Source organism: Nilaparvata lugens, chromosome 1, assembly GCF_014356525.2.
Source record: "Nilaparvata lugens isolate BPH chromosome 1, ASM1435652v1, whole genome shotgun sequence".
Lineage (NCBI taxonomy): Eukaryota > Metazoa > Arthropoda > Insecta > Hemiptera > Delphacidae > Nilaparvata > Nilaparvata lugens.
Window position 1 is genome coordinate 57,629,291 of NC_052504.1, and position 17,109 is coordinate 57,646,399.

The 17,109-nt window shown below is 34.4% G+C and overlaps 1 protein-coding gene across 6 annotated transcripts in view; it reads right to left on the reverse strand.

Annotated features, from left to right (window-relative positions):
• The window catches only part of LOC111055269 (espin), a 136,963-nt gene that overhangs the window by 18,828 nt on the left and 101,026 nt on the right, over positions 1 to 17,109 (reverse strand). For all 6 annotated transcript variants that reach the window (XM_039437862.1, XM_039437856.1, XM_039437888.1 and 3 more), the window contains 4 exons: positions 13,171 to 13,275; positions 6,642 to 7,125; positions 3,304 to 3,633; positions 1,128 to 1,275 (listed from right to left, as the gene is read on the reverse strand). In XM_039437862.1, coding sequence (XP_039293796.1) covers positions 1,128 to 1,275; positions 3,304 to 3,633; positions 6,642 to 7,125; positions 13,171 to 13,275 — 1,067 coding nt within the window. The remainder of the gene's footprint in view (positions 1 to 1,127; positions 1,276 to 3,303; positions 3,634 to 6,641; positions 7,126 to 13,170; positions 13,276 to 17,109) is intronic.

Consider the following 17,109-nt stretch of genomic DNA (forward strand, 5'->3'; position numbering starts at 1 on the left):
TCGACGCGCAATTAAAAAAGGAACATACCTGTCAAATTTCATGGAAATCTATTACCGCGTTTCGCCGTAAATGCGCAACATTTAAACATCAAGAGAAATGCCAAACCGTCGACTTGAATCTTAGACCTCACTTCACTCGGTCAACAAGGCCCTGGCCTACGATATCGCAACATCGCAACGTAGGCCTAGAATCTATAACATGATTGGTGAATTTTTTTTTTCGCCACACTTGGATGTAATGAGCTGGTTTACGTGCGTCATATGGAGGCCGAAAGTAATTGTTTTCCAACCAGGCCGGTAAAACTCTACGACCCTAGGTGCGAAATATACTATTAAAAAATACCAGCTGATCTTTTTCACCAATCATGTACCTTTTAGATTTCAGGCATACACTGCCACATTGCAATATCGTAGGCCAGGGCCTTGTATTAGAGGTGGCTATGCCTATAAACATGATAAATAGCTTACAAATTTCATTCCTATGCACGTTGGGTTCTGCTTGAATTTTCCTGTATTGTGTTTTTCAATTGTAAAATTGTTGAAATAAAAACACACTTATGTTGTCAATTTCTACACAGTTTTATTTGGCACAGAACCATGATTTCGTGACCACACACGTCACATTTTCAAGCTGAAAATGTGTAGATCCAAATAAAACTGTGTAGAATTTGACAACATATGTGTGTTTTCATTTCATTATGGATCGGTTCTACAACATTGACAGTGACTCAGTCGAATTTTTGTGAAATTGTTTTTATTTCTAGTGTTATGATTATGAATGCCCAATAATTGTCGCTGGAATTTGGTTTTGTTAGTTTTCACATGTAGTATTTTTCTGAAGATGTACAGGCTGTGAATTGTCATTTCAAATTCCTGACAAATGGCTTGCATAATTATGATTAATCTCTATTAAGATTCAAAATTTAAAATATCCACCACATCAGTCTCACAAGTAACAAATTTATTTAAAAAAATGAAAGTAATGCAAATCTTAAAAATATGATGCAATAAGAAAAGAACATCAACATGAGTGTTCTTCAAATTTTATCTTCTTAGTTAATAATACTGTATTAGGAAATTTTGTGATAAAATAACGGTTCTATTATTCATTGTATTGCACTATTTACCTGTTATTGTGTTGATGGTAAGGCAGTGAGTGTGTATGGTGCACTTTAGACTTGTGCAGAGGAGGCGGAGTGGGGGTGGGGGTGGTCTTCTCGCCTTCCTCTTCCGAGTGGCCGAGGTCTGACGGAGACGCACTTGATACTCCTGATTCTAGAATCAAACAAAATATCACATTTATTACTTAAATATATTCTCACACAGTGCAGTGTAGACAAAAACAAATTATTACTGGAACAAACTAGAACATTGAAGGCTATGCATTGTAATGTCAAGTAAGGGGCTAGTAGGCCTAAATATTGGTTATAAACGATTGCATGACAAAATTACAATACAAATAAATGTTCAAGACTTGTGCTAAAAACTATGTTGGCATCAAGTGAGCTATTCGAATTATATGTTAGCCTACCTGGAAAGACATCTTCATCCTGAAAATCAGTGCTACATGGAGACCTGGAACCTGTATCTTCACCTGGAGACCATTCTTTAGAGAATGCTAGCACAGATTTCCGGGATGAAGATGTCTTTCCAGGTACGCTAACATATATAATTCAAATAGCTCACTTAAACATTCACAATTTTAAAGATTATAAAAAATTGACTGAGATAAAAGTATTACAGTATTTTATTGGAAGCTGTTTATATAAGTTTCATAGAATCTACTTCTTTCAAATCATTCAGCTGTAAAGCAATTTATTGCTTTCAAATCAGCCTTAGGTCTCATTCTACTAGCTGAAGTTGTGTTTCAACTACTCTGAAGTTGTATTTGAATTCAGTAGATATCTTCAGATTCAGATAATAATCATACATACAAGTAGTTTTTGTTTTCAATCAATCTTTTTCAGACTAGTATGATCAAATATTGTAAATAAAACAAGTATTATAGATAACCACACCAGTCTCTAGTTGGATGTTTTGGCCTCAGGAAAACTGCAACGTTGCATAACTAGGCTCAGTCAGCAGGTTGAGAGCATGAGGGTTAACAGAAAATTATAAGGTCAAAATACATTTACAATCATTTTGATGCATACTGGTACATCTAACAAGCTGACAGCTGAGCCTAGACCAAGTATTTTAGCGTTGCCAGCTAGTTCATACTAGGAAGGCTGTTAGTAACTTGTGTGGGAATATGTTTACTATACTCTAATGATAATTCAACACTCGTCGACTTGGCTCGTGCAAAAAGTGTCATACTCGTACTGCAAATCCATAAACTACAATCTTTCAGCACCAGTCCACCAGTCGGTTAACCGCTTGAGCTAACTCCTCTGAATATGATTCATGAGTTGTAAATCGCTTCCCGGTGGTTCGGAACCCACCTAAAACTGTAGTAGGTCCATTCATCTCTCATTATCAGCATCTCTCATTACTCACGCACAAGCCTCATGTTGGCATAACCATCAGCAAAAAAAGTAATAATGGTAATATCATAGAAAAAAGATAGCAGAAGCTATTATAATATGTTATAGCCTGAGTTTATGTTATCTTTTCTCTATGGTACTAGGGTATATACTATATTTTTTGTCATAGGGTATTCAATTTCAGCTGTTTTACATGCATGAAATCAAACCGGTAAATAGCTGATTGTAGAATGAATAAACATATGATTCTCATTACAGCATACAATTATACGGTAACAAAATCATATGTTTTCTTCAAACTCGAGTATGCTTTCTAGTTTTCCGAAATAGGAACAGCAGAACTGCAACAAAAAAACCGCCTTTAAGCGCTCCAGGTGGAAGCATTGTCAACTACAATCTAGAAAGTCCTGATTCGGAATTTGTGAACTAGATTATGTTTATAGAATGGATGTTGTAGTAACTTCAGCACAAGCAGGCAATGTTTTTTATTTCCCAATTATTCTTCTTTAAATTATTATGACAAAAAATAGTTTATGTTACTTGGACGTGAATGATGTTGTAGTAACTTCAGCACAAGCAGGCAATGTTTTTTATTTCCCAATTATTCTTCTTTAAATTATTATGACAAAAAATAGTGTATGTTACTTGGACGTGAATGTCCCTTGCAGGGCTCAAATTAAATTCCAGTCTCGGCTGATGCCTCGAATAGAAACATAATTCTTGCCCTGCAAAAGGGCCCTTCCCGCCCATGTGACGTAAAATATATAACAATGCATTACTGTATACTATTAATAATTTGATGTGGTTTTGTATTTTTTACCTGGGGATACAGCACTATCATCATGCAACGCGTCGACAGGGTGGTTGGGGGATATTTGCACTAGCAGATGGCCGCTAGAAGTGGAGCTGGACCGACTGTGACTGCCCGAGTCTCGACTGCGACTGCGCGACGTCTTCTGACTGACGTGACGTGACGAGTCGCCGACATGCCGTGCCGAGTCAGTCGCCTGTTCGCGCACCATGTAGATGTCCTCATAGTCGTGATCGTCCCCCCCCTCCACGTCACCCTCTGCCCCTCCCACCCCGCTCGAGCGACTCAGATTCTCGTCGCTGCCCGCTCCGGAGCTGCTACTGTGCACCTCTACTTTAACTGCCACACAAAATTCAATATTTTTAAATTAGGTGCAAAATAGATGTTTCGAAGGTTGAAAAATTTAATAAAGTAGAAATTGGGAGAAATATTCAAGATGGAATATTATAGCAAACATATTTAGGTGTGGTGGAAAACAAAAAAAGCCTGGAAATAATAATAAAAATATGTTTGAGATGAAATAGCCTATATACTTTTAGGGAGTGGGAAATGACCGGAAACATGACAAAAAATTCAATAATCAGAGATGGAACATACCGTGGTGTCGGAATGCAAATAGAAATGAAAAATGATGATGGAAAACAGAATTAAAACTTATTCAAAATTGAAAGTGGAATAGGAAAGATTAAAAAGTGAAGAGAAAACTAAAGACTAAGATGACTACAGGTAAAATAGTCGATACTGAACTGATAATTAAATTAAAATTGAGAATTATTCTCATAATATGCTCAGAATTACAGAACAAGGGATATTATATTCAATATGAAAAAATATAAAGTAATGGACTATTGAAACTTCGAATATAGACCCATAATGACAAAGATAAATATATTCAATATGAATGAGAGGCAAATGAAAAATGTAATTATAACTAAAAATGGTAATGACAAAAAGAAAAATGTTATTACAACAAAAAATGGAAATGAAAAAAATAAAATTGTTCAAGATGTACGTGAAGTGAAATAAGTTAGGTTAATGAGTGAGTAGAGTCCAAACATCACAAAAAGAGGAAATACGTTTTCTTGAGGATAACTACAATTTTTTTTCAAAATTGGAAAATAAAAACAAGCAACAGTATTAAACTATAACTATTAATCTATTTGGAAGATGACGTTAGGAAGGAAGAGGATATCTGGATTTACAAAAAAATGAATGGAGAATATTTTGCAGAAAATGAAAAGAGACAGGGAAGGAAATGCAAAAGATTAACACGCAATGATATTGACATCAAATGCATATAGCTACTAGAAAACCTAAACAAACAATGAAATGAAACAAAACAGAAAAAGTTTAGTGAGGCTTCATCACGCAATAGTGACATCACTCCTAATTTTTTATCCATTGTTTCCATAATTTAATAGCATGAATTATTTCTCAAGTGCAACCAAGACTTGTAGAAGTGAAAGTAATTCGGTTGTTTGAGTAGCATACCGTCTTTTTTGTATTTTGGAAGTCGAAATCATAGAACCACCATTATGAACCGTGTATAAGACTTGTGATTTAAATTTATCAATTTCTTATTCAAAATTTGCCTGTTATTTTATGTAGCTATTCTCAGTGAATTGAGTTGATTGCATGAAGCATCTTACTAGGCTATTAGTAAAAGTAACAAAGTAACAAAGTAACAAAGTAATAAAAGTAACAAATTTCTGAACAATATTGTAGTAGGCCTTTGATACAAACTTCTAAAAACTTTTGTCTAATTTTTTCAGAGTATTGTTGACCTGGAGTATTGAAAGAGTCATACATAGAAAATTGTTGATAAAAATTGTAATTAATAGGTATCCTAGAAACAATTATTGTGACATGGAAATGATGAATTAACTTGAAGGAGGCATGCATTTTTGAAAGTCATGGACTATCATTAATGAGGTAACAATAGAAGTGCTTCATCACATTTGGAGTGGACGAGAGTTTAATCTGTTGAGACTGTCATTGAAGAACAGAAATAGAAAACAAGTAAGATTTTCTGTGTGGTCCATTATACATGCGCGATGCGCAATCCTCAATCCATTAATTAATTCATTCATTTCAATGAATAAGAAGTTACTTTTTGTTTAGTACACCGTAGTATAGTACTGTAGATCTATATCTATTCTATAGGATTTATTTAGACCGTCAACTAGAGTTTTCTTGAATTTTATATAATTATATTGAATATGTTATTTGTCACAGTTTCTCATTTTATTTTATTAATTTCTATTTTTCATTTACTTTCTCCACTTTCTTTTCTTCTCCCAGTTTACTCTAAAGAACTTTTGTCTTTTTTTACCTTCAAAGGGGCCAATTCCACCTTTGCACGTACATCCATTAAATAATGAAGAATGGTGTCGATTCATTTCTGTTGCACATAGCTCCGTTAATTTTTAATGAAAATTAAGTTTCCCAATTAACTAATAGAGATTTCAGAGGTACCACATTTTGAAAAATTGTAATTTTCTCTTTCCAGTTTATTCGAAAGAACTTTTGTTTATTTCCATCCACACAGATTTATTGTAACCATTATACAAAATGTATAATGTGTATTGTTTATGGATAATTATTTTTCAGGAAATTTCTCATTATGTTTAGATAATAGTTAATTAGCTGAAATTAATAGTTTTGATATATAATATTTTAAACAGTTGTATCAATTTCCTAATTGATGTATTAAGAAATGAGTAATAAATTCAATTTTCAATATGAATTGTATGTTATTACTGGTGGAGCAGTTGACACAGTTTTTATTCTACGGGTATCCAATTGCTCAGATCATGCTTTGATCAAAAGACACCTGCTACTCGTTGAACAATTTGAAGATTCAGCTAGGATATATTGTTTTAATTATTTCTTCAACAATAATTGCTTCTCGGTTTTTGGGACCATTTAAAGTGTAGGTCCACTCTTCTCTCATCATTATCTTCTCCATTTAATTCAATTCTCAATTTGAATTATTAATTTTTTGTGGAGCAGTTGACACAGTTGTTATTCTGGTATCCAATTGCTCAGATAAGTCAATATGCTTTGATCAAAAGATACCTGCTACTCCATTTGAACAAATTGAAGAATCAGTTAGGCTAAATTGATTTAATTTGTGTCTTTCAAAATTGCTTATAGGTTTTTTGGAACTCACCTAAAGCGTGTCCACCTAAGTCCACTCTTCTCTCATCATTATCTTCTCCATTACCGCACCAACGTACAAGCCAGGTGCTTGTATGGGCATCATAATCAGTAAAAATATTTGTATATTTTTTGTGATTAATAGCTTGAAAATAAAATAATAAGAATTTGATAAGAAAAATACGCACCAGTGAGCCCCGTCAACGTGTTTGGCAGTGGTGGAGGGGGAGGAGGTGGTGGCGATGATGACGTAGATGACGACGAGGAAGACAGTGACGTCATCATGTTGTTACAAACTGCAGCGTTGCCACTTTTGGCATGATGCTGGACAGCAGCGTTGCCACTTTTGGCGCCGAAAAGGTCCTTGACGCGGTGGTAGGTTGGTCCGACGTCGGCGGCCGGGTCGTGCAGGAAGAATGGGTCGCTTCCGGCGCCGCTCCGACGTTGGATCGGCGTCAGGTAGTCAGCGGCTGACGAGTTGCTGCCGTGATGCGTCAGGAGCGGATTGATGTAGAGGCCGTCCTGATGCAGTAGGCCTCCGTGCGGTGTGGGCTGGTCCTTTTTGACAGTGCCGCCACCACAGCTGGACAGGGTGGTCGTGGAAGAGGGAAGATGCAGATAGAACGGTTCGCGACCGCTCGCTGTGTAGTTGACGCAGTCTGCGTACGAGCACTACAACACAAGATTATAATCAACATTAATACTAATACTTATTACGAGAAGGTCCCTGATTTTCATAGTTGGCAATCGATTACAAGCGGCAGTCAGGGGCCTTTTCGTTATTTGCTCGTTTTTTGCGATGTTGCGAAAATTGGTAAGGTTTAGGAATCAATAAAGAATGAGGATTGAATAATCATCATCATCAAAATCATCATTATTGTCACTACAGCCCATGTAGAGTCTTCACAACCACTTTCTTCCATCGCTCTCGACATTCTGCTGTTCTTCTCTATCTTCTTACACCCAATCTTCGAATATAAGGGTTGAGTAAAAATTAATATTGGATAAAAATACTAGATGATATTGTCCAATCACAGATTAATTAAAAAAACGAAATACCGGTTTTGGGTGTTACACGATTTTCATCAATCTCAATAATTATTCTTATCATCCATCTTTAATAATTTGTATTATTATCAATCTCTGGTAAACAGTTCAGCAGAGGTTAATAATGGTGTAACAACCGAGACAGAGGTTTTCGTTTTTTAATGTGGTAGGACAATCTCTAGTATTCCTATTTAGTTTGGATAACTATCACAATATCACCTCCACTACTACTCAGGAAGGAAAAAATGAATATAGAGAGAAATTGAACGATTTTTTGGAATTGATCTAGAATGTTGGTTTAAAAATGTATACAATAGTTCATATTGATTTGTGCATCTAGGGAGTAAAAGGAAACTTTGGGGGACAGTTGTTGCTAGACGACATTTTCCACTTGATAAGCTTAATTCCAGGCCTCATCCTGGAAAGTTCGTTTGTTAACTTGAAACCCCACAACTACTATCTAATAAATCTATCTATTCCTGTTTCTTACAGATTCCATGTGAACTACGTACTGTACTTTAAAGAGAAATTCACTTTCAACTGTCAGCTCACCTCATGAAAATCATAACGCTTCCCATTCAATCAATTCTGACAGTTTGACGTGAAACTCACTATAGTAGATCATTTCATTTCATTTACACATGCACAGAATCTTATTAACAATGATTGGGTCAGAAACAACACAATTAATCCAAAACTATTTTCTCTCCAATAGTTTTAGATAGTTTTATATTTTATATTATATTTTACAAAAAATTACCGTCCAAAAATATGAACACTGTAAATTGAAAAGAGAACAAAAATAACTAGACAAGAATTGAATTTTGTCGAGTGGCATGTAAACACAATTTAAAGCAAACAGAATCAACTGGCCAACTGCCCATTATTGATTTGTCACTGGTGACATCGATTTGCTCATTTCGAAGGAAAGGAAACTGGCAATTTAATCCAAACCGGGTTGATGGCTTACTGTCAGGCAGCGGAACGATCTTTCAACTGGAAACGTTCATCGTAAATGGAAACCCTTCTCTCTTTCTCTACCACTCACTATTTTAAACGAGACTCCTGTTTATAGTTTGATAACGAAAATGTTTATCGAGGCATAGTATCCCGGAAAGTGTGATCCAGGAACAACCACAGTAATATACAGTACAAAAAGCTGAACAAAACAAAATTATTGTATTTAGAAAAAACTGACATTTTCTTTTTTATTAAAGAAGACTTCATATTTTGTGGATTAATCAACACACTCTCTCAAATCACTATGTGAATCAAGAAAGAACTAAACAGCTATTTGATACAATATAATATTGAGAAAATATATTTAAAAAAAAACAATAAATTTGAAAAAAAAATATTTTAGTGATCAAATCACCCTTATGACTTCCAAAAATTTCCAACAGGTGTGATGGTATTCATCAGTCGAATTTATAGTAGTTCGATAATTTTCAAAAGGGAAATATACATCTATTAACAAGATAATAGAAATTTTATCATGGTGAAAGTGATATTTTCGAGCTCAAAATTTTAAGTGATTTTATTCTATATTTTGTGAATATTTGAAGTTTGGTTTTGGTTTTAACGGAAGTTTCATTATCAATCTAGATCTAAATTTGAAATTCTTCGTTTTATTCTGATTCATAGTTTCAGATTGAAGATTTGGTGTTGAAATTTGAGTGAACATAACCTACATAATATTTGGACGATTTGTGACAAAATCAGGAAATTGAAGAAGTTTTGGGCAATAGCCTGTTTTTTCTTTTCCGACTATTGTATTGTTCGCTCTATCTAATAAATAAATAAATAATATAGAACCTACATTATGATAGAAGTCAGGGATAATACACGCTTCATAAAAATGTAGATGATATGTGAAAGGAATCTGTAGTCAATCGCACAAAAATAAAGTCCGTTGGAAATTGGAACCACTGAGTACGTCCTCACCCCACCCCGCAACCATAGACGTTGCCAATTCGTCAGTTTTAGGCCTATTATAGAAACATTAATTAATTATCATTCATGATCAGCTGTGGACAATGTTGAACAACTCCTGTCTGTTCCAATATCATCAGACTATTTTCGTGCGTTAGACTATAGAATGTGGATGCTTCCAAGCATTTTATGCAGAAAACATCAAATTGCTTCTCTAGAAATATACTATTTCTCACAATAATAACAATAATATTGTTGCTAGTGAGCTATGACTTCACAGTCATTATCTTTCTTTGATTTTCTTTGAAGAACAAAAAAGGTGGATTTCGGTAGAACTATAGGCTAGGAAGTAAGCATATTTTTTTAGCTTGTAGAACAGTGCAGTAGTCCTGTAGAAACATTTTTTCGGGATATTGTTTTTTTCTGCCAAACAGTATTTTGTGATAATGTCGGGAGACCCTGGCTTTGCAACGGTCTGCTGTCAGTTGATTGAAGCATGCCTGATCGACTTTCGCTTTCTTTAGTTTTCCATCCGTAAAACACAAAAACAAAAAGACGAAATCGGAGAAGCGAAATTCACAGCCAAAATAATTGACCAGTCGAAAATGCTATTCGATTGACAATTGCATTGATTACTGATTGATATCTTCCGTCTTTGTTGTGCTCATCAACAAGAAGTGGGAGCAGGTTGGATATTTTGGTTGGAGTGAAAGTACAAGCTGAAAATCTAAACATGGGAGAAGACCGTTAAATTTCTATCTACTGCTATGATATAAAACTTTTAAATTACAAAAAAATTTCGATATATTACTTGAAAGCTATACAGAAATAAGTATAGTTGGAATTACAGGAACAGTATGTGCTTATAGCCGATTGTCCTTTCCCGATAATTAAAATGTTATTGGTGTGCCTGATTTAGGTAGAAATTAATAAACAATTAAATCGATATATAGATTAAAAATGAAACAAGAATAAATCCCAGCGCAAAGCGCCGTTTGCTTCATTCAAATTCTCCACCGTTTTATCCCATATATTTATTTTTAATTCTCCATGAACGATACAAAAAATGTTTCCATTGGTCGACACATTGAATGATTGTTATTGGCCGAGTCAAGCCACAACCATTACTAATTTCTTCTAGAGTTGTCATTCTACATGAACTGTTAAAAGCTAATATAGAATTTTTCAAATTTCCACTTTCACAACAGTACTTCTTTTGTGAATATGATCGAAATTGTTTTTGTACATGATGTAGATTTCATACACTTTTCACAGCACTGAGCACATCTTTCGCATTTAGGGACTCCCATTGTAAATATGTAGCCTCTTAATTCCCATTATAAAGTTGTTAGTGAATTAAGAGGCTTGACTCGAAATTTTAGATAATGATTATTCAGGAAAAATCTAGGCTATCGTGATTTCATAAGGAATCCCTAAATTCAATGTATTGTGTGTTATCTCCGACTTCATTATACAATAACAATTGTGAGTTATTTATTATTAATGAAATAATCCCTGAAACAAGTATTAGAATTAGAAAATCCACTCTTACCTCATTCTATAACTAATCCTACAATAATAAATAAAGTAGAAATAACTATTATTGTCATAATAGATTATAAATGAAGTCATTGAACTGTCTATGCATTGTGGGTTATTTCATAAGTGAATAGTAATTACGATTTGAATGCTACCGCGCAGGCGAATTATTGGATCGGATTAGTGCGATTAGTGGATTGCATGCGATCAAACGAAAATGAAAGGAAAGAAACGCACTATTACGTAATACACATCATTCGAATTTTATTGTGATGTGACAGAGGAATAATCAAATTTTAAAAATGGCAGCCTGCAAGAGTGGCGAAATGGTTTGTTGTTATATTGCCTGGCGGGTGATTAGAAGAGTGAATATGGTACACTGACTTATGAGTTATGACACAGAAGAAAACCTACAAGAAGCTTTGGTAGGAGATGATGAGTGATGGAATATAAAATGACAAGAGATAGAAAACTATTGAGAGGAAGAGGGAGATAGAAGATTTGATCACTCAGTAGAGTGTGAGAGAGTGTGCTAGCTAACTAGTTCAGATGTACAATGTCTACTAATAGCCTTTCCCGTTGAAGAAGAAGTGGAAGAAAGCGGTAGAAGAGGAAAAATATGAAGGTGAGAAGAAAGGCGGTGGTTGGGCAGGGTAGATCAGATAGTAGTAGGGGGGAGGAGGAGGAAGAGGAGGAGGAGGAGGAGGAGGAGGAGGAGGAGGAGGAGGGGAAAAGATGGATAAAAATGAAGTAGAAACTCGAAAAACAAGTGATAGATTACACATTGAACATTAAAAGAAAAGTAAAAGAAAAATTGGAAAATAGAAAGATTGGAAGTATTCAACATTTAGGAGGCAAATGGAAAATAAAAAAGTAAGTGTGGAGAAAAGGCAGAATACACTAGACAGTAACTAGAGAAAAGTCAAAAAAAGAGAGAACAAAATAAAGATGAAAGCTGCTGATGAAATGAAGAAGATAGAAAAATAGAAAATAGAATGAACGAGAGAAATAGAACGAGAATGATTGATGGAAAGAAAATCAACAAATAAAAGCTAAGAATAAACAATGTGAATAAGAAAATAATATATTATAAAAAATTAAATTCTTCGATGAAGAAGATGTAAGGAGTTAGAAGAACAATTAGAGAAGGGTTATTATTAGAGAAGAGACCGGGATGAGGAGAAGTAAGAGATAGAAGACGAGGTGGAAGAGGACAAGGATGAGGACCAGGAGGAGGAAGAGGTTGAGGAGTAATAAAGATGGAGAGAAGCAGTATACGGAAAAATAAGAAGCATATCTTCCTTTCTCGTTCTTAGCATCTCTATCTACCGTCTGTCGCATTTTAGACATATTAAAATTGGATTCTGTCCCATATTTTGCATGCCTGCCTCCTGTAATTGTGCTCAAGATACCGAGTTCTCATTCCATCTGGTTAACCCTTCTCCTTAATGGCACTGCTTGGGAGGACGAAGAAGAAAAAAGAGGAAGAACTCAGAAGAGAGTCACGAAAGATAACTGTCCCCTTAATCAGGTCGCAGCTCATAAAGTTCGTCGTAAAAATTTAGATTAGTATAATATGGTTCTGTGATGAATATTTCGATTTTAGTGAAATGAATAGATGCTTCCAATTACTTTTTTGTGTAATACAATAATAATATATCATTATATAAAATATAATAAGGACACAGATGAAAATAGGCTACAGAATGATTAGAGCTCTTTATTCGTCCTAATTATACCCTTCGGCAAAAATACAGAACGTAGAGCATGAAGTAGTTAATCAAACGCAGAACATGAGTTATGATGAATTCTTGTTTACATGAATTATTACAAGAATTGAAATATTCTGATTTTGAATATTTTACTGATTCCACAATTATCATTGCTAGAATAATGTTGGTGATGCATTATTGTCCTCTCTTGAATGATTAGCCTTCATCTCTTTTTTCTACTGGTTTATTACAATCTGCATGGAAAAATATATTATTCGATAAGAGGAAATTCAATAAGGGCTCAGTTCAGTAAGACAATCTGAAACATTAAGTACAATAATATGAAATAACTGAATTAAAATAATATTAATCATATTATTCATAATTCACCCAAGTGTGGTCTTTATTAAATGCTTACATCACCTTTTTCCACTAGAAAATCAGGTCTTTAGGATATTTCAGAATATTAGAATGCAGTCGACCTTACCCGATCGTGAGGATCGCCTTTCCGGCAAGTGCAGCCGTGCAATCTGCCCTGTGTGGCATCATGGTAGTCCGGTGTCGTGCCATGTTGTACTAGAACGTTCAAACACTGCAACAAAACAGACAAGAATAAGACGAATTTCCCAAAATAATCATTATTGCTTACTAGATTACTATAACAGCTGAAATGGAATGAGGCATGAAATAATACTGTACATAAATCAAGTACCGAGAACCGAGGTAGATCATACTGTAGGTACAATACTGCTCATAATACTGTAGTAAGACAAATTGGGTGAATAATAAATTCATAAAACCTGAATCTATATTCTTTAGTGAAGATCAAAATTGTAATAAGATGGCAAATCAGAGAGCTTTTTGGAATAATATTGAATACTCCTAGTAAGTAGTAACTATGTCAGCATTGCAATTTTGCCATTTACTTGTAACAATTTTAGGTCTTCGTAATTCGTAAAGGATTTGTATTTAATTAAATTTCATAATATTATTAATTTTTTTGATTCTAATGATATTCCTTACATAACAATTATTCATCCATTTGGAGTTTTGGTGAATTTATTATCAACGTTTGTCTGAGTTTTTCAATTATTTATAACTCATCAACTTTTAATAGGTACAGAATACAGAACTCGATCAAATATTCAAGGATATAACTTTTTGTAGGAGCTAATCTGAACTGAGTTCTTGGTATTGATTAAAATTTAATCAACAAAGAGCGTGGATTCATAATTCTTATTTTCCTCATTCTTCATTTTAAGTCTACGATAAGTCTAAATTTTGAATCATTATGTAGGCCTATAACTATTCTTAGAATAATAAATAATAAAGTAATTAGTGTAAATCTTCAGCTTATTATAGCTATTAGTAAGGATTCAGTTTAGATTCTCATCAGACCCCAATAGAAATCAAAATAATAACTCCTGAAACATGAAATCACGAGAGCTTCATTCTCCCCACCCCCTTTTTTGGAAAGAGCATCAGGTTCAATTTAGAGTCAATTTAGTATTGAAAAATGCTCGTTCAAACATATCAAGGACTGTCGCATCGCAATACAACGCTGCAGCTGCAGTACTAAAAGCTCACAATCATGAGTCATCATTGGTAAGCACTATTCGGACTAATAATCTTCCAAATCTAATCACTTACAAAACCAACAATCATTCCTCAAGACTCCATTTAATTCCAAATTAATCCAACCGTACTTCAATGACTTTCAAATTGAAAACAAATAGGGCAATACGACCTAATCGGCTAGCTCCATTGAAGGACATTAAACTGCAACTGCAACGTCTGCGAAAGATCAGGCTAACAATTGATACAATAATCTCCAAAAATAGGTACATTTAAAAGTATGTCAAGCTCCGACGTCTGAATGGTTATGACAGGCGGTTTTTCTCAATGGAAAAGCATGATGGAAATGGAGCGGATGATCTGAATGCCGAAATTAGAGATTGATGGATTCTATCTCAATCATGTCATCATCTGTCAGAAAGCAGCAATCTCATCAACTGTTAGGTACTAAATGTGGAGGTCGCTTAGGAATTTCTGGTGATTTGATAGTTCTGTAATTGCATTGCTGTCATTGTATTTTCTTCATCTTCTCTTTGTTCTGTACTAATGAGAAAATTACTTGACATGGAATTATAAATTGTTCTCGTTTCCTCCTACAAGTAGATTTTTATTTTCGCCTCACTTATTTTTTTGCCCATTCAACTGTGCTTTCCTCTCATCACACCCTCTTGAATCCGGTTGAAAAATGAACCAGAGTATCTGGTTCGAGCATCAGTCAAATATCAAAGTCCTTGGAAAATCTGGGAAAACGCACTCACGAGAAATCATCATAATTTGGTAAGATTTTATCACAAAAAACACTTTCCCTAGTCTTTGAATAATGCAGTATTCAACTACCCTAATGCACGTGAAACCCATGAATCGAATTATTCAAACTTTTTGCAAGGGGTTCCTGAAATAGCTAGGAAAACGTTAAATAAACAAAGAATAGAATGTATAGAATTACACTCTGGAAATATGTATACTGTAAAGTATGTTTATCTAGAAAATTTCTCTTGACTACCGTCGCTCATCGCCACATTCCTATCAGGCGTTAAGAGATCCTATTGGACGTCCTGCCAAATATTTTAGTTTTGGATTTGGTGGAAGTTTAGATCCAGTGATATTAGTACAATTATTCCCCCCCCCCATTTATTCATTCATAGCCAATTCACTCAGATGAATCCCTACTATCCCCTAACAATCTTCTATTTTACACTATATTCAATTCCTCAGAACTTTAATTTATCCTACGTGATTAAGTTTTTCTATAGGATTAATTCTGTTCTCAGATGTACTGTGAATCTCATACAAGAATCATCTCTCCTCTCTTGCCCAAAAAAACAAACAAAAGCAAAATAGTCCAGTCAATATAGACATAAAAAAGGTGGCGTGCTTGCAATTTATATTGTAGTTCTGATTTTTTAATATATTATTTGGGTACATAAGAGAAGTCCAGAACCAATTTCTTCATGCAAAATTTCCTTGTGCTAGATACAGAGTGGCCCAAAAAACTCGTATTTTCGGCTCATTCTCCAGTTTTCAGCTATTTCTGCCAAATCTCGTAATCGGACAGAAACATTTGCTCTCGCCTTTTTTTTAGATTGTAAAATTCTGAATAAAATGAGATCATTCGGAAATCTCTATCTCCAATGAGTACTGAGTTATGATTTATCAAAAATGAGTGAAATTTCAAGGAAAAATCAATTTTGATGAATTTCAGTTTTTGATCAACAATATTTTCTGATTGTTAGCATTTAGATATATAATTCAAAATCCCTCTGGGCGTATTTTTGTGCTCTACAATCTGAAATCAGGGACAGCACTCTATCTCCAATGCTCCCTGTATTGTGGAAAACACCTCATTTTCAGCTTCAACCATCATCACCAACTACATTGTCCTCACATTGGTATTTCGCACAATGACATAAGTTCATGAGATCATGTTCTATGAGAATCACCCGTTAGATGCACTTCATTTCAGTATTTCCTAGTTGAGAGGCGCGCTTAAGGACACCTCAAGGATCAAAATTTCAAACACTTATAACTTTTGTCGCTATGCTCAGATTTCATCCTACTACACTTGATTCTTTTCGGCTCATCAAGGTGGTCCAAAATCATGCATCATAAGTCAAATTAGGTCGAAAAATGAAAAATTTATTGTTGGAATAAAGCCATATTCCAATACACAAAAAATGGCCAATTTCTGTATTCAAAGCTATGTATATCTCTGTAACCCCTTATTATAAAAATCATTACTTGATCCAGAAATGTGCAATAGCATTTTCTCTTTCATCTGCTGTGAACGATTCATGAAAAAAAATATGTTCGTGAAGTGAGATTTGATTGTTGAAAAAAATCCTATGATTGTAGATATTTTTCTCATATTAACGGTTTTGGCAGTTCTATGATATTCCAGAGTGATCCAAGTTGGATTTTAAGCAACTGAGCTCGTAGAGGATGAATTTATCTACAATTTGGGATCAATCGTGAGTTTCTATGATGTATCAGACTCGTTTTAGAGACTCTTGATCAACAGTAAAATCACGAAAAAAATTAGAAACTGTAATCGCCATTTTTAAAATCTTCTGTAACTTTCGAATTGTATTTGAATCAAAAGTATCATCTATTGGAGTGGTTAGAGGGGGACAATTTTCACATCCTCATTAGATTTGGAAATTTTATCAGAAGTATTTCACAAAACATACAGCTTTTGAATATAGAAATTGGTCATTTTTTGTGTATTGGAATATGGGCTTAAGTACACTCAACAATAAATTATCCATTTTTCGACCGATTTTGACTATGATGGATGATTTTGGACCGCCTTGACAAGACGAGAAAAATTAAGTGTAGTACGATGAAATCTGAG